We start from the raw sequence: 23583 nt of genomic DNA, 5'->3' as shown, positions 1-23583 counted from the left end.
AAAATTTTTACCCATGCCTGATATATATACACATTATATTTTATACATTATAACACAAGAAACTTTTGCTGCAAAAAAGCTCTGCGGCTGAAAACGTTTGAGAACCCCCTACTAACACCATTGTATCAACTAGAGCTAGAATATTGAGTCCATTATTGCTTGCCTCACCATATTCCTTTCTGATCATGCCCGACTGATAAACAGACACAGATCTTCAAAATTATCCAATAGCGGTTTATTAAAATTGCCCAACACAGGAAAGACCAACCAGCAATGGTGTAGGATGGAGCCCTGGATCACTACAGGAACTGATCCTTAACAGAACATTTTCTAAGTCAATTAGGAGCCAGCACAATAGACTTGAATAGCTGTCAAAATACAATAAATATGCTATGTAGTTGCAATTGCAGTATGTCAGTTATCTGAAGTGCTGTCTTGACTGACATCATCCTTGGTCATTGAGAATAAAGTTTCTGATTTTGCCTTTAACCCATCTGTGTCTCATTTGGCGTTTTGAAAGCTTGACACTCCAGGCCTTAAACCCGCAATTTTAGCAGAGCTGAAATCACACAACATAGCTAAGAAAACCAGTGCTGATTCTTTTAACAATACTGTTGTTGTGCTGAAAACTGACCAATCATCTAGCCGAGCCTGTGCAAAACTGATTGAATTGTTGGGATAGTTTAATTTACCTCATTTACACTGTAGTTGAAGAGTAATTTCTTTATTGCTATCTTTATTTTTCTCTGTGATATACTTTTAAGAAACATATTTCCCCTTCTCTGATGAATCCGTCATTTGTTTTGCTTGGTTTTTAATGTATTTTCAAGCATTTTTAGCCATTATAAAATTTAGTAATTTTAGAAGTCAGGGCCCTTCAGTTGCTCTATTCCCAAACCATTCCCAGGAGTTCTGGATGGGGAGTGTTGCTGTGATTGGCTGGCCACCAGGTGGGGGCTAATTGATGATGATTTGGGGTGGCAGGGCATTATTGTGCTCATAGGACCAGGCAGTCAACCTTGATGAAGATGCAGCTTCTGCCTGATGAAGCTTCATCTTCTAGACCTTGATCTGCTAGCTTGGCGATTTTGGATTAATATTAAATACTCTTCCATCTTGGGCTGTGTTGGAATCTTCCAGTCTATGCCTTATTTTAGTATTAGAAAAGGCTGTATGTTCCCCACAGTTTTATTGCATAGGTAATTTTAGATGTCATGACAACTGTATTTTGATCAATCTCCCCATGTTAAATTCCTCTTGCAGGGCAATCCAAACTTTTATGTGCAGTGAGATGATTGGATTACATGTGTTCTGTCCATTTTTGTGGAATGTCAGAAGCCCCATTTACAGCATGTGTTGCTAACTAGATATAGACCCTTTTGGGAAATATGAGTAGTTTTGGATTTGAACACACTATGGCAGTACACTTCCTTTCCTCAGTTGTTTTTAGACTGCTATTGCTAAGTTACAGATACTAGATTTACCCAAAGAAGGGAGTCATTATGCTCCCAAAAGTCCAAATATTTATTTTATGTGTGTGTTTATCATGTGAAATTTCCTTTGTTTTGCTTCAAAGACAAACAAATCTTTAACCCTTCATTGGTCACACAAACTATAATAATTGTCACAAGATTTATTTGCCTTTAATTCTCTTTCTTAATAAGCCAGATAGGATGTAGAGTAAGGGGAGGGCTGATGAATTGTTCCGGTTTTCACTTATCATGTTACATCCAAAATTAAAAGTATTAACAAGAAAGGAATACTTGAATCCCACAAAAGAACTAGAACAAATTTAAATTGCTATCATTGTGTTTAAGCAAAACCAGTGTAAGGAATTCACTGATATTTTAGATCAAATGATTCCAGACAAATAGCTATTGAAAGAACATTTTACATTATTTTGAACCAATAATATTAACCCGATTTTGGAAGAATAGAGGCTAGTAAGAAAGGACATCAGGAATGAAAGATATACATAACTATTTCGCAAAGGTGACAGGGGGTCTAACTCAGGCAAACTAGAAACTGGTAGAATTGAAATTCAGGTTTCTGAAGCAGACAGAAAGATTGGAGAAAATTTTGTCTGGAAATTTTACATAAAGATCTCATCAAGGAAGTTGATAAGATCAACCGACAGGATTGCTATGAGGCTAGTCAGAAAAATCTGCATAGAGAAGTGGTGATTAGTTTCATACGATGGCTGGACTTTTTATCAGCTGTGTTAATGAAGAGATGCCATAACAAGATTGATACATATCAAAGAGGAAGCTAAGACCAAATAGAGAACACCAGGATGAAATGGATGGGAAACAGAAGTCAAAGGAAGATGAGAATGTCTGGCAAAGATTTGTGAGCTAAATGAAATGGACAAATTGACTAGGCTGATAGAGGAGAAATATTTGTCTAACTTCAAAAGAGATTGAGATTTATAATTAATAATTAATACTAAATCATTAATATGTTGCAACAATGATAGCGATTTTCATTACTTGTGGAATTTATGAACTAGCAGAATGTTGTTAAATGTAGAAGTATGAATATATAACATTATTTAAAGGGAGTAGACTAGTTTAGAAATAAACAGAAAGTGAGAGGTCTGTAGATTGGTCTGTTAGTCAGATCTGTCTTTGTTTTTTGTGGTTTTGTGTGTTTATGTGTTTTCATTTTGTTATTTGTAGTAGATAGTTAGCAGTTCTGTAATAGTATTATTTAGACAGTACATGAGTAGTTTTAAATATATATGTACCCTTTTAATTTGTTTGTTTATTCAGTTATTGCTGTATTATGATATTCTTTAAAAGTAATTTTAAAAAATATGTTTTGACTAAACTTCTTTGTACATGCTATTAAACTACTAGGGAGCTGAGTCATGTAAAGGTTGTAGATTTCAGCAGGTCCACCATCAGTTCTGCTTTTGGAAATGTTAATTCAATATGTGCAAAAAGAAACCTATGTTTGTTTATAAATATTTACTGCTGGTCAATAAATAGGGTATTTTGAGTTTGAGGCCAATGGATTATAACTTTGACTTCTGTGTCTGCTATATCATGGATCTTGCATCATATTTTAGATGACTCACCTCCTGCATCTGTAACTATATTTTGGTTATGCCCAGCAATAGTTTGCTTTTAGGGAAGAACCATCAGTTAAATTAATTTTGTTTTCAAGTAATCCTTGGTTTTTCAGATACAGTAGAGTCTCGCTTATCCAAGCCTCTGGATAATCCAAGCTATTTTTGTAGTCAATGTTTCCAATATATCGTGATATTTTGGTGCTAAATTCGTAAATACAGTAATTACAACATAACATTACTGCGTATTGAACTACTTTTTCTGTCAAATTTGTTGTATAACATGAAGTTTTGGTGCTTAATTTGTAAAATCATAACCTAATTTGATGTTTAATAGGCGTTTCCTTGATCAGTCCTTATAATCCAAGATATTCGCTTATCCAAGCTTCTGCCAGCCCGTTTAGCTTGGATAAGTGAGACTCTACTGTATATATGTGTTCTTTGTACATGTACATACTATTTGCACACCTCTTGGAAGCCTAACATTCGATAGATGGAAATGAATTCTCTATGCCCTCTTTGGATAAAATACTTGTGCTTCGTATTGTAAACAGTGCCATCCTAATAAATGAGCAGTGGCCTGGGGATCCTGTGAGTATAGGTGCTAATCTATGTACAGACCAGAATTTAACAATAATTTTCTGATCACCTGCCTCAACATTCAGATCTTCCAAGAACTTGGTACAAGGAGACAAATCACTTGTAGCAGGGAGTTGGCAAGTCTGCATTCGCAAGAGAAATTTTACTGTTTGCATTGCTTGTGATGTTATGGAAGCAGAATATTGTAATGGATTTGCAGGAGGCAATTAATGGCTGGGGACACCAATTGCTGACAGTGTACATTCCATTGTCAGAAGCAGAGCCTCTGCTGTTTCTGTTTCAGGAATTCTGTTTGTATGGTGAAAGGTTAGCAGTATAAGGAAGTGAAGTGAGGAAAAAGAAACTGTAGACCTATTATGTGGTATCAATAAATATAAGTTTATCAATAATTTACCTTTCTATTCCCACGAGTGGTAATGTAGGCAGGGTCCAGTGTACTGCTTTGCCCAGAGGTCTATAATGCTGTTGTCAGCCCTGTGCCTACCCTCTATTACAGCGGTTCTCAACCTGTGGGTCTTCAAGTGTTTTGGCCTGCAACTCCCAGAAGTCCCAGCCAGTTTACCAGCTGTTAGAATTTCTGGAAGTTGAAACCCAAAACATTTAGGGACCCACAGGTTGAGAACCAGTGCTCTATTATTTGATGGACTGAAGACCTTGTCAGGGATTTAAAACAACATGGAATTCCCTGATGCACAGCAGAAAGGATGCTTCACTCATGTTAGGGAGCCAAGTACCTTCTTGCAGTGAAATGGTCTCCTCCAGAACAAGAACAACACAACCACAAAGCTGTTATTTCCAACTGGAAGGCTTTTCTTTCTTCCGTTGCAGCAATAGTACAAACAGCATAAATGCTAATACAGTATTTCAAGTATGTACAACAGTCTCTCTACGTTCTTCATCCAACAGACTCCAACCCTCATCCAACTAACACAGGATTACTACAACTTATATACAACAGTGTCAGCACTGTCCGTGGTGGACCCCAATTACAATGACACCTATGGTTAGACCTGAGACACTAATCCTGTTGTCACTTAGGGAGATGCTGAGTAACAGACCTTATGACGTATAAACTCAAAAAGGTCACTAATTTGGATATTTTGTTGTTTTCTATACATTCTTACATGCCTTATTTTGTTTGCCAATGCTGTGTTTTCAATTTATTATCTGTCCGTTCCTCTTTCAATATGATTTTTACACAATAAAAATAGTAATTGTCTTTTCAAAAGATAATTTTGTTAGTGGTAGCTTAGTGCATCCATCCTGGTGTTTATTCTCCCCATTTTACCCCTTTCATGGATTACCGTTCATCTGTCCCTTCCTTAGGCACCTGCTCTATTTTCTATCTTTTGTTTTGACACTTTGCAAGCTCATAGGACTTTTTAAAGTGAAGATGTCTAGTGTCTTCCCATTCTAATATATGGAATATATAATCATACATTTATTTTGTTTACTGTTTAATTTTTGATAATTTGTTATTATTTTTATGTAGATGTAGATTTGTTTTTGGGATTTGGAAGGTTGGTTATTTTTGTCTTTGTTCAGCTTCTTACTTCATTGAATGTTTGCCAATAGCTGTTGTAAACTGCACTGAATCCCCTCAGGGAGATAGGGCGGGTTATAAATAAAGTATGTTCTTGTTGTTGTTGTTGTTGTTGCTGCTGCTGCTGTTGTTATGAGACAGAAGTATTTACTAGATCATTTCTTTATAATAGAAGTAGAACATTGAAGTGGCAGAAGCTAAATGATGAGTTAGATCAACTGAACTGGTGACCTGAAGGTTGGGTTGCTGACCTGAAGGTTGCTGGTTTGAATCCGTGAAATGGGATGAGCTCCTGTCTGTCAGCTCTAGCTTTCAGGGACATGAGAGAAGCCTCCCAGCAGGATGGTAACACATCTGAGCATCTCATGGGCAATGTAAGTGTAGAAGGCCAATTCTCTCACACTAGAAGCAACTTGCAGTATGTTATCAAGTTGCTTCTGACACAAAAAAGGTAAATATGTCAACACTGGTGGCAGTCAAGGCATTCACTGATTCCAGGAGAATGTTATCTTGAGGTCCCTGATGGTCCCCCATGCAATTACTAACCAGGCCTTTTCCTGCCTAGCCTCCAAAATCTGATGAGCTCAAGTATGTTCAAGATGGAAAGGTAGTAAGATTTCTTACATTTTAGAATAAAGTTGAAATATGAAGTGTTAGCCTCATTGTATTCTGGCAGTCTATAGTTTGAAAACTGCCATGGAATACAGTTGTTGTTGTTGTTGTTGTTGTGAGGTGTTCTACCCAAATAAATGGAATGGAGGAAATGTTATGTCTTCTATACACAAGAAAATTATATAAGAACACAGAAGCTGAATTAAGCTGAAGAATAAGCCTATAGAATTTATGGCAGGTTTTATTGGCTTTTAAAATACTAAATGATGTAGAGTAGCTAAAACCTTTGTTACGAAACACAGGAAGCATCAATAAATATTGACTGGGATTGTGCTTGGTAGCTAATTAAATACATAGTTAAGAGTCTCTGCATGCCAAAAGGCAACGCATTACAAAACTGAGAAGATCTTTTCTGCAGTATCCAATATGGAGGAAAGCTAGTTCGAACAATAATTCCACATACTGCAAACATTTGAATCTATCAGTTTTAGCATTTGTGTGGTTCAAGACAAATAAAACCTGAATTTATTGCATATACTTGTTGCATGGTAGGACTTAGTGGATTCTGTAGATACTGTGCAGTCTGGCATAGCAATGTAGAATCTAGCATGTTCCTCCTGAATGTTGTCTTGCCTGTTAGGACCCTGAAACCTGCAGCCAGACTCTATTTTGGTCATTTTACAAACAACTCTCTTTTAAAAACAAAAATAAAATGTGTTAATAATGAAAAGAGAAAGAATGATCACTTTGGGGCTTTAAAAATGTTTCTGGAGGGATTGTGGCATATAGAGGGTAGATGGGGAGGAGACCTTAACCAAACTGTTTAGAGTCATTTTGGTATCACATATCCTGTGTGATTTTAGTTTCAGTACTCTAACCTTCCCTGATCTAGCCTTGCATGACAATATGGAGATTTCAAACTAGATAGTGTTTCCCAAGCTCTAGTGTTTTGGTCCTCAACTGATCAGGGTCCTGGGAGCTGAAGTCCAAAATACCTAAAAATCAGAGTTTGGGAAACAGTGGAGCTTAAGGACTGCTAATATTACTTGACAGTGGACATTATTTGTAAGAATTATTTCAAAACTTTACTTCAGTAAATAAGATTACAATTTTTCCCTCCTTTACATGTCAAGAATCACCATCATCCGGTGATGATGAAGATGAGGATGAAGATGATGAGGAATCTGAAGATGGAAGTAAGTATCTGCAAGTTCAGTTGCAGATTTAGCAATGGAAAGGACTGGCTTGCATGCTTTAATATTATCCAGTACTGAGCCCAAACTTCTCAATTGTTCACATTTTCTGTGTTTTACACTTGATTGTTTTCTTAATGTGGGACAAAATGCCCCTCCGCTTTTCTTCCAACTATTTTTACTGCTGTTTGTAAATACATTTGACAGGAACTGGCCTAGAAAGAAAACAGAAGCAATGTTTGCTGATAATATAGATTTCCAGTACTATTCCAAAGGAAGAAATTTCAGTCTCCTCTAAATAAGGCCCCTCTATTGAGCATCAGACTTCTGCTGCATTGCATTATCTGAAAGCCAGCATGGAACATTCTTCATACCCAATACCATTGGCTAGACAAAAAAAGCACTGTAGTTATAAAAACCAGTACATTTGTTGTGAAATCTTCTTTCAGCACATTGCTTCATTTTTTTTCCTTTGGCTTATAGGAATAACTTTTAAATAACAAGCTGCTGAAATTTGGGACCATTATTTAAAAGTGCACAGGTGACAAATGTGTAGAATGACCCACACTGTAGGTGCACCTCTGTATATATTCTGCAGTCCAAAAGTGCATTCCAAAACTAAAATGTTCCATTGTATTACATAAAAACTAGTATAGCAACATCCTCACTAAAATATTTTCTGAGCCTTCCCCCATAGAAAAAGGTGGTACCCTCAATAATTCCATAGGAAGCATGGTGGTTAACAACAATAACAAACAACAACAAAATTTTATTATACTCCATGACCAACACAAAGTGCATGGTGTTTAAAAACATTCCTGCTTTTAAAAAGAATCCCCTGAAACATCAAAAGAAGCACGTGCGTGCGCTGATATGAGCATGTTCTTCCTGTGCAAATGATTTAGCTATGTATGTCTGAATTAGGCTGGACACAGAAATGCAAGTGGCTATCATAGTACTAGTAAAGATAGTGTTTCTGGATTAGTTAACCCCCACCCCTCCTTTTATCCTCAAACTATTTCATCAACTCTGACCTTGCCACAGAGAAAATAATTAATTGGGCAGATGTCAAGACCCTTTTATTGAAATATTATTTTTGGAAAGTTTCATTAAAGTTTTACCCAGTTCTGTTGAACAGTGCAGGACTATTTTTGTCTTTGTGTTCAATAACATTAAATAATGGTAAAAAAATACCTGTCAGTATAACTTGTGCTTCAAGATCAATTTTCTGTCACCATTCAATACAGGTTAACCAAAATGGCCAAAGCTAGAAATGCCTGACTTTTTTAAGCTGACTATTTAAAAAATGTGTTGAGCGTAGTGATCTACCATATTTAAAAGATAAATTGTTGTCAGGTAATTTATTCCCTCTCCTTTTGGCAGAAAAAAAGAACGTCCTTGTCAGATCTCAGCCTGAGGAAAGCATCCTAGGCGTTGTGCTCAGCTGCAGGGCCATACTTGGCCCACTTCTAACGCAAGGGGAATTACTGAAATTTACCTGTTATACCCTTTTAGCAATTCCACAGAAGACATTACATTTCATGTTTGGCCAGTTTACATTACGTGTTTTTTCAATTGCTATTTTGTGTCTACAGTTGCTCCATACTGGACCCGTCGTGAAAAAATGGAAAGGAAACTACTGGCTGTACCTGCTGCAAATACCATTCGGTTTCGTTGCCCAGCTGCTGGCAATCCAACACCTTCTATCTATTGGCAGAAAAATGGCAAGGAATTCAGAGGAGAACATCGTATTGGGGGCATCAAAGTAAGACATTATCCGTAGGCTGATCTTTGGTTTATTTATCAATGTCAATCTGGTTAATTTCCAATGTTGGTACATCTGAGCTTTTGTTCACTAAGCATTGGTTATGAGATTCATCATATTGAACAAACCAACATTCCAGTTAGTATCATAAAATCCAAACTGATTGCTTATATGAATATGATTTTTAATGAAAAGTGTGATTTGGATAAAAGGATTAATTAAATAAAATTATCTGATGTAAATATAAAAATATAAGATCAGGATATGCTGTTCTGGAACATTTCCTATATATTTTTTTCATTTTCCAAGGGTAAGGACAACACTACAACCTCTTCCGATGTAATGAGACCTCTCCTATTTTCTAAGAATTCTCAAAGATGATCTAGTATCTCTGCAGCTGTCCCCTTGTTCATTGTTGAGTTCCTAACTATTGACACAATTCCCCTTATATGACTGAAAGCTGTTTTCTCCAGTACCTGGGGTTCTCCTGCACTCTGGAACAGTTGTTCTTTCCCCCATTTGAAAGACTTTGAAAGCCCTCATGATCAAGTTTGCAAGATTCAAACCCATCTTTTGCAAAACATCCTTCCTCATAAATGTATAGACCATGATCCAAGAAACCAAGGCTTTTCTGATAACCTCCGCAGAGCCAATTACTCATTTCTTCTATTCTTGTCTCTCTTTCTGGGCCATGTACTTGAATAGGAAAAAGGAATTAATATCAACCTGTGCACCAAAATCCTTTAGTTTCCTCTCCAGAACTTCATAGTCCTTGAAATTTGTTGAATGCTATACCTTGGTGTATCATTTTTCCCAACATGGATCATAAGGAAGGGGTAATAGTCAGTGATTTTAATGGGTTTTGTCAGCCTGCCTGTGCATCTTTGCTTGGGAGACAGTGGTCCTCTTGAAACCTCTTACTCGGTCCACATACCACTGCTTCTGTTACTTTGAAGAGGGAATCATCTATCACTATCACATGTCTCTTTTTGCTCTAGAAATTGGCAGGAGTCTTTCCTTCCCTAGAAATCTACAAGTTCATCTCTAGCTTCTAAGGAGTGAAACATTTTTCTTGGAATCAGTTGTGTAACTCTAGAATTGCAAGATTGTTTTTCCTAGTTCTGGTTCTCTGTGTTACATTGTTCCAACTCTCTGACTTCTGTGTTTTGGAATTGTCCCCTTCCCTAGAGGTATCTCCCATGCCTTGCTTTTCCCTGAGAATTTACTATGCTATTTCTGAAAAGGTTTACCTTCCCAAATAGATAAAAGGCCTCAGCCACTTGCTAGAGGTGTAACTATCACTAAACTGGCAAGAAAGAAGACTTAGGAAAGTTGAAGGTCACTGGAACAGCTCTCTAAGAATCCTGTTCAGGCATCCAGTATAGACATGCCCTCAAGCTCCTTCCATGTCTTCTTCTTCATTCATGCAGTCGTTTCCGACTCTTCGTGACCTCATGGACCAGTCCACGCCAGAGCTTCTTGTCGGCCATCACCGCCCCCAGTTCCTTCAAGGTCAAGCCAGTCACTTCAAGGATACCATCCATCCATCCATCTCGCCCTTGATTGGCCTCTCTTCCTTTTTCCTTCCTTTTTCCCCAGCCTCATTATCTTTTCCAAACTTTCCTGTCTTCTCATGATGTGGCCAAAATATTCCATCTTTGCCTCTAATATCCTTGCCTCCAGTGAGCAGCCGGGCATTATTTCCTGGAGGATGGACTGGTTGGATCTTCTTGCGGTCCAAGGCACTCTCAGGATTTTCCTCCAGCACCAAAGTTCAAAAGCATCTATCTTCCTTCGCTCAGCCTTCCTTATGGTCCAGCTCTCACATCCATAGGTTACTATGGGGAATGCCATTGCTTTAACTATGCGGATCTTCGCTGCCAGTGTGATGTCTCTGCTTTTCACTATTTTATTGAGGTTGGCCATTGCTCTTCTCCCAAGAAGTAAATGTCTTCTGACTTCCTGGCTGCAGTCTGCATCTGCAGTGATCTTCGCGCCTAGAAATGTAAAGTATGTCACTGCATTATTTCCAATCTCAGGCTGCTGGGAAGTTGTTGTTTTTTTTATAGTGGTGGGCTCTCAAGCAATTACAGTAATGTATTGGGAAGATAACTGGAGATCAGGAAAACTCTACCTTTCTCTATGTTTCACATTATCTATTCTGACCAAACAAGACCAATTTCTATTTCTTCTTTATTTTTGCAGCTCCGGCATCAGCAGTGGAGTCTCGTCATGGAGAGTGTTGTTCCATCAGATCGCGGCAACTACACATGTGTAGTGCGCAACAAATATGGCGTCATTTGGCATACTTACCAGCTTGATGTTCTTGGTAAATGTTTTAGCTTGCTTGCGTCAGATAGTCTGTAGTGGTAGACTTGGGTTTGGGGTTTATGCCTTATGTTCTGGAGTGGAAGATCCTCTGAATCAGAAGATTGCCTTCTGACTAGGAGTGGCAAATGAGGCCACAGCTAGGCTTCATCACCCTGTCCCTGTTGCAGAATAACATGCTGCAGCATAACCTGATCAGAGTATTGTGTTCCAATGGAATTCTTGACAATGGACTCTTCCCCCAACATTGTTCATCTACTTACAGTTTTAAGAGTGAGTTTCATCTAAAAAAAAATTTTTTTAATATTTCCTGAAAGACCACTCTACAGAGCAGCTTCCTAATTGCCAGGAAAGTGCAGGTTCATTATTCATTTCTTCTTTTTTTTTCTTTTTATATAGAAAGGTCACCTCACCGTCCTATTCTTCAAGCGGGATTGCCTGCTAACCAGACAGTGGTGATGGGAAGTGATGTTGAATTCCATTGCAAAGTATACAGTGATGCCCAACCTCACATCCAGTGGTTGAAACATGTGGAAGTCAATGGAAGCAAATATGGACCAGATGGAACTCCTTATGTCACTGTACTAAAGGTTTGTAGACAGCTGTGTTGTCTTGTAAGTCTGCTGAGTACCAAAGGTGAAAAACTTGTATTATTAGGGGCTGTTTGATAGCTATTCATATTTTGAGATCTTTTGACTTTCTGACTATTCACATTAACTGCCATCGAAAAATGCTGCAGAATTCTGGGAGTTGTAGTTTGTTAAAACAATAGCACATTTTGACAGAGACAGCTTGTGAAACTACAACCCCTGTGATTTCATAACATTTCATACCCATGGTAGTTAAAGTGGCATCAAATTATAATAATTCTACAGTGTAGATGCACTCTTAAAAGGGGAGAAAAGAATATTCACTGCTATTCATTTCTTGGGCAAGAAAACCAGTTGGAAAACTTATTCAGGAATAATATAGTGGTTAGAATTTTCTCTCAGGTATTCACACATGCCAAAATGTTTCTGCAGATTATTTGGCAGAAAAATACTTGTGGGTTTTTAAAATGTTTATTAATTTTGTTTAAGAATTGTGTAACTTTGCACAAAAAACACCAATGCTTTTTTTGAAAGTCAACTGTTTTGTATGCAAGAAAACAGCAATCTTGTTTAACAAAAATCTTTTACAGAAAAAAGCAATCTTGTGCAAAAATCCCTATACAGAACTGCCTGGAAATTGTTTTTGTGCCAGCCTCGCAATTCTCATGGAAAACGGAATCCCACATTTATTTCAGCACATAATAATTATATTCTTCAGCATTGCAAAGTATCAGGCATGAACTGGGCAGAAATACTTGTTTTCCCTAAAGCAGTGAGTAACTTTTGGGAAATACTCATTCTTAGCTGCAAGAAAAAAATATTAAATATTAACTTCCCTACACTAAAATCACAGACCTAAAATAGAACAACATGTGCATTAAGTCATTCTCCCTACTTATTTAGCAATTGGTTTTGAGAAGATACAACTCTGATAAGCTGGTGTAAATAAATTCCTGTTTAGTTGTAAGTTTTCATTTTCAAGTAGTTGTGTGTGTTCAAAACACATCTTCGCACACAACCTTTGAATTGTCCACATTTTGCGGTGTTACAGCCCAGAACTGAACTAGATTAAATTAGCTTTGTTAGTGCTTTATATACAAAAGATATTCAATACTGTGAAATTACTTAATGGCAGCAGATTGGCTGCACCTCACAAAGACAAGGAAGAATTTCTTTTGAAAAAATGTGATAGGTCTGATCAAGAGGACTTTAAATATTTGGGAAGTTGGGTATCATAAGTAAAACATCTGTCAAAAGGCAAACTGTAAACACAAGAATGTGAATTCTAGAGGAGGGACAGAATGTGAGCCATAGTAACTCAGAGTAAAATAAAAGGCGAGAAGGTGAGACGTAAAACAAAAGATATGTATCCCAATGCACAGAATTTGGGAAACAAGTTAAGGTTGATGTCCTAGTGCAGGAAGAAAATATGATTTTATAGGTATAGCAGAGACTTGGTGGAATAACTCCCATTTTTGGAATATAACAATTGAGGGTTATGACCTGCCCAATAAAAATAGATGGAGCAGAAAAAAAGATTGAATAGCATTATATATTAAACACAAATTCACTTGTACAGAAATCCATGAGATTAATCAAAGAGGGCATTTGGATAAAAATAAATGGAAAAAGAAATACAGAAAACATTTTGTTAGAAGTTTGCAATAGGGCACCAAACCAGTACAAGATGCTAGGTTATGCTTGTCGGAAACAAATTTCAAAAATCTCCAGTAAGCAAGAATTAGTAGTTGTGGGGAACTTCAGTTATTCTGATATCTGCTGTGATACTCAGTTAAGTATAGGCTCTCTCAACAATTTTCTGATGTGTCTTGCGCATAATTGCCTCTTTCAAAAAATGGAGGACGGAACAAGGGGAGCAGCAACCCTGGACTTGATTCTTACTGCTAGGGGGGAATTGTCTGCAGGAATCAAAACAGGATATTCTGAGCAGAAGTAACCATGTGATGCTAGAATTCATGATTGTGGGACTTGCCAAAGAGGAGTATAGTCAAACACAGACCCTATATTTCAGGAAAACTGATTTATCGAGGTCAGGGAAATACTGGGTAGAATCCCATGGCTAGAAATGCTAAAAGGACACCCAGCAAATATAGCATTTCATGAAGAAATAGTTGCAAAAAGCATAAACAATTCTATGGCATAGAAAAGATGGGGAAATCTGCAAAAGCCCATGTGGCTGCACAGTAATCTGTAAGAGGGTGTGAAAAGAAAAAAAAAGTTTTAAAGAATGGAAGGAAGAACAAATCACCAAGGAAGACTAAAGATGTGTAGTCAAAACTAGAGCTCATAATGAGAAGATATCTACTGAGGAAGCAGGAAGCATTGGCAAGAGGTTATTCAGATATGTTTGCAGCAAGAGAATGACCAAAAGGACACCTAGATTTCAAATCTAGATTGACAAAAAGTTATGCAGGAATCACCTGGTTAACTAGTTTATGGGCTTTCAAGTTGCTTGTCAACTTACAATGACTCCATGCTTTTAATAGGATTTTACTAGGCAAGGAATACTCTGGTATTCATTTACAGTTCCCCATCCAGGTACTAACTAGGGCTGACCCTGTTTACTTTCCAAGACCAAAGTTCAAATCTGCAAGGCCAGATGAACTACCTCCCAAAATATTAGGAACTTGCTGATGTACTTTCTGAACCACGTATTGTCATTTTCAAGATATGTTGGAAATTGAATGAGGTACTGGAGGATTGGAAACTTAGCCCTTTCCTTTAAAAAGACCCCCCCCAAAAAAAAGACCCCGTGTACTACAGGTCAGGTCATCCTGATTCCCCTAATCCTAACCCTTTCCTATAAAAAAGACAAAAAAATACCCAGGATACTACAGGTTAGTCAGCCTGATCTCACTATCAGGAAAACTATTCGCCTGGTTTATATCAAACTTTGTTTCCTAGTATCTTGATCACTGTGCAATGATTAGTAGGAGCCAGCATGGATTTGTCAAGATCAAATTCTGTCAAACTAGTCTTAGATCTTTTTCTGATTGGATCTCTAGTTTACTAGATGGTAAAAATGCTATGAATGCCATCTGTTACCAAGATTTCAGCAGATGAAAGTCCTCATATTTTAATTAGCAAGATGATTAATTTGAAACACTGGGTTGCTGTGAGTTTTCTGGGCTGTATGGCCATGTTCCAGAAGCATTCTCTCCTGGAATTTTGCCCACATCTATGGCAGACATCCTCAAAGGTTGTAAGGTGACCTCATAACTTCTGAGGATGCCTGCCATTGATGTGGGTGAAACGTCAGGAGATAATGCTTCTGGAACATGGCCATACAGCCCGGAAAACTAACAGCAACCCAGTGATTCCAGCCATGAAAACCTTCATCAATACAAATATGAAATAGATGGAAATACATCAGAGGATCTATGATGGGTTGGGAAACCATGCTCAATGAGTTGTTATCAGTGGCTGAACTTTGCACTAGGAGATCTGAAGTGCCACACCATTGTGTTCTGGGGGTGTTACTCTTCAGCTTTGTCAACAACTTAGCTGATGGAGGTCAAAAGAATCTTCAGCAGAAACAAATGAAACAGTAACAGTGTTGAATATCTTCTGAAAATCAAGCATTAAAATTCTCATCAAATCTGTATCAGTGCCAGCTTCTAATACAGAAAAAGTGTGGAATTCAAAAGTCTGGTCTGAGTACTTCCTGCAGTACTAGGTGTTGTATAGACTCAGCTTTCCCCAAACTCACTTGACAACCTGTCATAAACATTCATTTGTGGCCTTCCCCTACTCCATTCTGGACATGAAAGATGATAATAAGCTAACCTCACAGTGTTGTTATGAGGGATTTTGCAGTACTACACAGACAAGTATCGCCAGACATCAGTCTCTCAATTCAAGACTAGCACTATCTATTTTAAAGACCAGTGTTCCCAAAGATTTGTGGATGCTGATTTAATTTTTGTATATGATCATGGCTCCATGTGGCTATGGCTTGTGTTTTTTCCGACCTTTGAATTCAAATATAACACTGGACAACACACATTTTGGTGCCTGAAAATTTAGACCTGTTTCTGGGTGCATTTGACCTACTCATTTCAAAAATGGCACCAGTTTCCCGTAACAGCTCAAGTTTTGAGAACCAGAACATATACCATCTGCCAATCGCCATCTGGACACCCATAGAGAATCATGATCTAATAAACTGGAGCTGATGTGATCTGTCCAATTGAATTTTCTGAATCGGCACCCCCAAAAAACTCAAGGAACAGGCCTTAAAGAAAGACAGCTTTTTGTTGAATTGTGTAATGAAAAGCAATATGTCTTTCAGAATCCTAGAAAATATTTATATCTTGTACCAAGTATAAATATCCCCCAGTAATGTCTAAACGGATCAATCAGACTGTAAGATGTGGGTATATGGCATGAGAAAAACCATTCAGGCCCCAGACAATCTCAGTGAACATAGTGTAATCTTCATCTACTTCCAAATAAGGACCAGAGCTTTGGTCCCCTGCAGTAACCATTTTAATTCTGTCCCTTAATCTGATGTGTAACCAAATTGACTGGTACAAGGTGGGAAGCAAGGAGAAGTGAAAGTTAAGAGAGGATATGATAGACATGTTTAAATATCTGAAAGATTGAGGAGGAAGCAATAGGGGGAAAAATTCCAGATGGCAAGAGATGTTCAACAATGGAACATACTACCTCAAAGTGTGATGGAATCTCCTTCTCTGGAGGTTTTTAAGCAAAGGCTGGATGGCCATCTGTCAGGAATGCTTTGATTGTATATTCCTGCATAGCAGGGGGTTGGACTGGATGGCCTTCATGGTCTCTTCCAACTCTAGGATTCTGTGAAACTTAGAGATGGAGGTCATTGACAGATTATGTCTAGTGAGAAAATAATTGATTTCCAAATGACCCAGAAGCAATACAGTATAGTAAGAAAGAGAACTTTCAGAGTCTTACAAGATGACATGCTTGACAATTATAAGCATTCTCTCCCAAATGAATTGGAAAAGAAGCCTCAGTTAACTACACTTGCTGACTACTTAAGTATAAGGGAATGTTCAAAAATGGAACTATTAGAAAGGAGTTGAAAAAACTGTACTATATTAACTAAATGCAGCTTTCCAAACAATCAGCAATTGCAACTGCTTCATAAAAAGATAGAAATTTACAGGGATACAAGTCCCCCAAAAAGTTAGAATTCCTTTGCTCTCACCATTGAGCTATGTATCAGTTTCTTCAAGTCAATCTACAAATGAAGCAACTACTAAATACAAAAACGAATGGGAAAGTCGAATAACAGATAATTAGTCCTGTCTGTTTAACATGTCTAATGGAGAGACAATTTTTGGTTTACTGAAGTTCAGGTTTCTGTCTATTCTGCAGTCTTGGATCAGTAAAAACGCTGAAGCCGATGCTAACCTATATCTGTTCAATGTGACAGAACACGATGAAGGAGAATATCTATGTAGAGCCAGCAATTTCGTAGGCAGAGCCGAAAAATCATTTTGGCTCCACATTCGCAAATCAAAACCAGGTAAACCCTCAACTCTGTCCCAAAGGCTTAGCAACTGCAAGAATGAGCAGTAATGCCTTAAGGTGCTAAACATTACAATTAATATTCATGTACTCTGTCCTGCTGGCTGATAGCGTATTGTCCTGAAGTTACTCCTTTTAGTTCTTCACTAACTTTTAGAATAATGTAAAGCTTTGAAAATCCATTGCAATGAAAAATTCCCACATGGATGGCTATCAGTTACAATTTGCTTTCTTCATTTTTTTTCCTTACTTTGTGGCTTGTACTCTCCTGACTTCATAATTCTTTTTTCTGCCTTGTCCCATTTACCCTGTTTCATTATTCATCAGATATCAGCTGTTAGATGCATTTCTTCTTCACCATACTTTGGTTGGAGAACAAATGTACAGCAGCCCTCTTGGGAACCACAGAATCTTCCCAGCTCAGGCACCAGAAAAAGTATGGAGTTTCCCTGCTGGAGGAATATCAAGGTGTGGGCAATGAAACCCCACCCATACCATGGCCAGTTGGCCACTATCACAGGGAAGCAGCCTGCATGGTTGGAATGACAGATTATGTCTCGTGGGGAAAGAATTGTTTTCCAAATGACCCAAAAGCAATACAGTATAATAAAATACAGAATTATGCTATAAGATTCCGGACTTGCACAACTATGTTGCTTTCACTAAAAAAAACCTATATGAACTATATTGTGTAATAAGTCCATCACTCACTTTCTATAAGTCTTGGTGGCCTATTTCCCAGTGAGGAATTTATCAGTTATTGGCATGTAAACACAGTCAACCACCCAAAGTGGCAAATGTTAACAAGCTTCTGGTATCAATATAGTATCTTTTTAAAAACCTGATGAATTTTAAAGAGGGAAATGCTGAAACTTCTTTTGCTGTGTTTAATTCACTATTTACATGAGCTATATTTTATTTGTTGCTTTGTCTTTAATTTCCTTCTCTTTTCCTTTGCTCCGCAACTTGTTCACTCAGTCTCCACCATTACCATACTAACTAAGAGGCAATCCTACTGTGGCAGTAATTTTTCATTCTGATGCTTTTGCTTGCATGCATCATTAGTGGGACAGAGTAAGAGCCTGGTGAAGGGATTTCTTTGCTTTGTATACAGCTGGTTGTGGTACGAAATGAGGACAGGGCACTGCCTGGCACCTCAAAAACTTCAATCGGCTCTTGAAAATTGCCTGATTTTGTTTGTTGCCTTTTCTGGGAATTTGGCTTATCCTGTGTGGTTTTCTCCCACATCTTCTCTGTCTCTTTCTGTTTTCCCCTTCTTTAGACAGCAGGTGTTAACAAAACGGATAAAGAGCTAGAAATTCTGTACTTGCACAATGTTTCTTTTGAGGACGCTGGTGAATACACTTGTCTTGCTGGGAATTCTATTGGGTTTTCACATCATTCTGCTTGGCTTACAGTGTTACCAGGTATCTGCCCTGTCCCTTTTTCCTATTCTCTCAAAATGCCAAGTTTTTGAAATGCCAAGTTCTGGAGCTATAGATAAGTGCTGATTTTCAGTTGATGCAAAAGTGATCCATTTCTAAAACACATTTCACTGTTTGGGATGTGAAATTTAAGATCCAAATAGAAGTAAATCATTAATTTATCATTCCAGAACTGAGTCTGCATTCAAATGGTTGGGTGATGATGCATTAGAATTTCAAAATGACAACCATTTTTATTTGGGTTATAAAAATTAGATAAAATAAAAAAGAACCTTGGTTGCAAGATAAGTTTACTTTGCACTATATATAGACTGAACATATTGGTATTTCTAAACCTTGACTTAATAATGTTTTATATCATTTAATTTTATTTAATGTGCTTCTTTGGTTGTATAATGCCTATGTTTAGATTTTGTAAAATCAAGACCTTGTTATGTCAATTATTGTAAGATATTTACAGCAGGACTCCTGCAATGTCCAGCAAGTGGGAGCTGTTTTTAGTTTAGCAAAATGCCTCTTCCCTGTCCAGTTCTGGTATTTATGGGTTACTGCTGAGTGGGAATGTTTGTGCTCTGTGTAAAATAAATGCCATAATCACATTAGCTATTGGGAATGTGAATGGTGTGAATTCATTATAGGCAAAGATAATATCAGTGCTGCCTCTACAAAGTCCGCGGCCATTTAAACTAGCAGTGTTAAATATTTTCTCAAGCAGAAGCATGGCACAGAAGGCATTTTCATTTCAAATATCAAGTTTTTAATTTCAGTTAATACAAGCATTTGAAATGACATTGGCCTGATCTATTTCTGAATATGCTTCAGAATATTAAGTCAGTATTTAAATATAATTTCATAAAAAGGACATTATCCAGAATGACTACTAAATCCCCCCCAAACTTGTTTTGCTACAATGATATTGCAGGAGCTTTTCCTAGGAAATCTGTACGGAATTAACAGATTCTAGCCCCATTTTGAGAAACCCCAAGAGTGTTTCAGCATGCCAGAAATATTGGGGGGTTTTCGAGAAGGTGGGGACTGCAAATACATTTGAAAAAACTGCTCACACTCTAGCAGATGGGGTAGGTAATTCCTATGAGTTTTTGAGCTCTGGGCTGTTTTAGGCTTCTCTTTGTTATAAAACAGCCCCAAAGAAAAGGGGGCAAATTTATTCACGTACTCTTTGAACTAGGAAGGGAACATGAAGTCTGTAGAATACCAGAAGTGTATGTTTTGCCTCCGAGATGTGTATTCCATGCGTTGCTGACTCAGTGCTGCAGGCAGTGTATGTAGATCAGTTATTTAGGATATTATTACATAGCAGCAAGCATGGTGTTGCTTTTATAAGTGCTTCCTGAATTAAAATGTGTTCTGTAATAATGTTGGCTCGATAACATTTGTCTATTGCTCCTCAGCAGAGAAACAGCTTTCAGCGGATGACTCGAGCTCTCTTTATGCAAGCATCCTCAGCTATGGAGCTGGTGTTGTTCTCTTCATATTGGTGGCAGTGGTGATAATTATTTATAAAATTAAAAGACCAGCCAAAATGCCTGTAAATGCCACCACTATTCAGAAAGTCTCCAAGTTCCCACTCAAGAGACAGGTAACAGAAAGTAGATACAAGATTCCTACTCTCTCCTATATTCCTATCTTACATTGTCATTATGCACATAACACTTCAGAGTGAGATAATTGAGATAATTAATGAAAGACAAATTCATCAAGATCATGCTTTGTTTCATGATGAATATTCAAACAAATTTTGCATAAATTATTTCTTTCAAGCTTCCAGTGGTTTCAAAATGTTCTGGCTTGTGATTTTTTTAAATCTTAATTACCAAAAATTGACATTTTAGCTACCTTGTATCATAACCTTGGAAGAAAGGCTGGTATAAATAAAGTAATACCAGTATAACACAGTATGTAGACTCCAAAATGACAAGATTATACCCTGGCAAGGTACAAAGACGAGGCACAGCTATCCACGTTCATGTCTGCACAGTCTGAAGTTTCAGATTCTCCAAGAAGAAAGATAGCAGTCAGAATGATGTTGTTATGTCTTGGTCTGACATTGTGGGAATTTCCACATCTAGCAGCAACACAGAGAGATGCCAAAAACCAAGTGCCGGTTTCACAGAACTCACTTGATGAAGGCAATGACAGATCTTAAAAGGATCAGTTTGCTTGATACTTCTCCACTCTCTTAAGTTCTAAATCATTGCAAGTTCTGACTCCACTAACAATCATGTGAATCTTGAGAAACTTAGAAAGTGGTTCATTTTTGGTGGTCTGTCCATTCACTATCATTGTTTGTCCTGGAGGGACTGAGTCGATCCTGATGGGAAGTATTAGAACAGAGGTGCCAAACTTGTGGCTCTGCAGATGTTTGGGCCTTCAACTCCCAGAAGCCCCGAGCCAGCTTGTCCAAAGGAAAGGAATTCTGGGAGCTGAAGTCCAAAACACCTAGGGGCCCCACAAATTTGACACCACTGTATTAGACACATCAGAGGTAAATACTAAAGAGTAGGCTAAGGTGCTGATGGGCTGTTCATTCTCAGGAATTAGCATACAGTCAGCCTTCCTTATCTTCAAATTGTGCTTCAATGGTTTACCATCCATAGCTTGATAATACCCCGCCCCCCAAATCCAAAAAGCCAACTTTGGTTTTGCCATTTTCATAAGGCCCAGCATTTCAGATGCCTCTAACCTTGACACCTCCTTCTCCAGTGTTGATAGATGCTTTTCAGTTTGTGCACCCTGAGGATGTGAACAGGATCCTTTTTTTTTCGTGTCAAGAGCAACCGGAGTTGCTTCTGGAGTGAGAGAATTGGCCGTCTGCAAGGGCGTTGCCCAGGGGACGCCCGGATGTTTTGATGTTTTACCATCCTTGTGGGGGGCTTCTCTCATGTCCCCGCATGGAGCTGGAGCTGATAGAGGGAGCTCATCCGCACTCTCCCCGGGTGGGATTTGAACCTGGCAGCTTTCAGGTCAGCAACCCAACCTTCAAGTCACGAGGTTTTTATCCCCTAGGCCACCAGAGGCTCCAACAGGATCCTTGGAGAGTTGAGAGCCACCACATGTGTTCTTGACCCCTCCCCTTCCTGGCTCATTAAACAGGCTAGAGGGAAACTGTTGGAGCAGACAAGGAATTAATGAATCAGGGTAGGGTCCCATCATGCCTCAAGGAGGCTGTGGTAAGAGCCCTTCTGAAGAAATTTTCCCCAGTTCCTGTAGTTGCCAGGCAGTTTGCAGCCTTCCATTTCTGAGCAAGGTACTAAGGTATATGGTGGCTTCTCTCCAATGGTTCCTGGAGAAGGAGTCTGGTTTTGGCCCTGGTTTCTGAACAGACATAGATTTGGTCTCCTTGGTATATGATGTATATACAGGGAACTGAACAGTGAAATGTGTCCCTATTGGTTTTGCTGACCTTTCAGCAGCTTTCAGTACCATTGACCATGGTGTCATTTTGAATTGACTTTATGGAATGGGGCTTTGGAGGTAGTTTTTTCTTTCTTGGGGGTGGAGGAGGGGGAGTCCCAGAACATGGTGCTGGGGGATTCTCATTTGACCCGTTGACCTGTGGAATCGCTCAAGGTTCAATCCTTTCCCCAATGCTATTTAACATCTACATGAAATTGCTGGGAGAGGTCATCCAGAGTTTTGGGGTCAGGTGTTACCAGCTCTAATACTCCTTTCCACCTAGTTCCAAGGAAGCTGTTCTTCTGCTAAACCAGTGCCTGGCAGGATGAGGGCAAAGAAATAGAAGCTTAATCAGTTGGAGGACAGAATAGGGATTCATCCTGTCACATTCCCTCTGAAAACACAGGTTCACAGCTTGGGGTTTTTCCTGGATTTAACTCTAAACCTTGGAGGCCCAGGTATCAGCAGTGACCAGAAGTGCTTTTGCATAATTAAAGCTAGCCTGCCAACCACACAGTTCCTGAAAATGTCAGTTCCCACCATGGTGGTACATGTCTTGGTTTCATTCTGTTTGGATTATGGTAATGCACTCTACATGGGACTGCCCTCGAAAAGTGCTCAGAAATTTTACTTGGTCCAAAGAGCGGGATCTGGATAACTGGGGGTGGCTACAAGGGAGCACACAATTCCCGTATTGCAACAACTTGTTTCTGGGCACAATTCAAAGTGCTGGTTATGACCTGTAAAGCCCCATTCAGCTTGGGTCCAGATTATTTGAAGCCCTGTATCTCTCTTTATGAACCTGTTAGAATACTATGTTAAGGAGAAGGCCTCTCTGTCCTACCGCTCTCTCAAGCGCGTTTAGTGGGAACACAGGAGAGGGCCTTTTTGGTGGCTGCTCCCAGATGCTGGACCTCCATCCCCAGAGAGACCAGGATGGTCCCATCTCTGTTTGCCTTTTGCAGACAAATGAAAGTGTGTCATTAATAATACACAGGGCTTAAATGTTTTTTTTAATATTTATGCTCACATTTTAATACATTTACTGTGTTTGAATCCCTATATCAGGAGAAAGGTGGGTAAAAATACAGTAATTAAATAAATAACATTCTATATAATGTGGCAGCCACAGATTTTAGAATCAATGAATCAATGTGGAACCAAACCCCAGTGATTACATTATACACTGTTTTTATTGTCCCATTAACTGGGACAGATTACATGGGAAAATACATTTAATGCTTTGCACAGCACCAGACTAAATCACATTCCTGAATTGGGAAGCTGTGATTATTTAAACCAAAGCATGACTTAAGAGACTTGCACTTCAAAGAAAAACAGTGTCTTCAGTTTATCTTTTGGATGAAGCATGAACTGTGTGTGACAAAAAAAACACTAATGCCCAGCTATGTCCCTTTACCCTGTTTATTTCTGTGCTTGTTTGTTATAGGAGCTGTTGGCAGTAACAACAACTCCTTTGCTCTATTCAAG

General features: G+C 38.4%; 1 protein-coding gene across 9 annotated transcripts in view; it reads left to right on the top strand.

Annotated features, from left to right (window-relative positions):
- Positions 1-23583, top strand: part of fgfr3 (fibroblast growth factor receptor 3) — a 69974-nt gene that overhangs the window by 32768 nt on the left and 13623 nt on the right. For 2 of the 9 annotated variants that reach the window (XM_062975989.1, XM_062975987.1), the window contains exons 4-9: positions 6959-7021; positions 8614-8783; positions 10989-11112; positions 11511-11701; positions 18513-18657; positions 20088-20275. In XM_062975989.1, the coding sequence (XP_062832059.1) occupies positions 6959-7021; positions 8614-8783; positions 10989-11112; positions 11511-11701; positions 18513-18657; positions 20088-20275 (881 nt within the window). Of the gene's footprint in view, positions 1-6958; positions 7022-8613; positions 8784-10988; positions 11113-11510; positions 11702-17077; positions 17229-18512; positions 18658-20087; positions 20283-23583 lie in introns of all 9 variants that reach the window. The other 7 variants (XM_062975985.1, XM_062975982.1, XM_062975988.1 and 4 more) reach the window with 6 other exon arrangements.

The sequence above is a fragment of the Anolis carolinensis genome, chromosome 3 (genome assembly GCF_035594765.1).
Source record: "Anolis carolinensis isolate JA03-04 chromosome 3, rAnoCar3.1.pri, whole genome shotgun sequence".
Lineage (NCBI taxonomy): Eukaryota > Metazoa > Chordata > Lepidosauria > Squamata > Dactyloidae > Anolis > Anolis carolinensis.
Note: the sequence above shows the minus strand (reverse complement) of the source record. Positions and strands in the feature narration are given on the sequence as shown.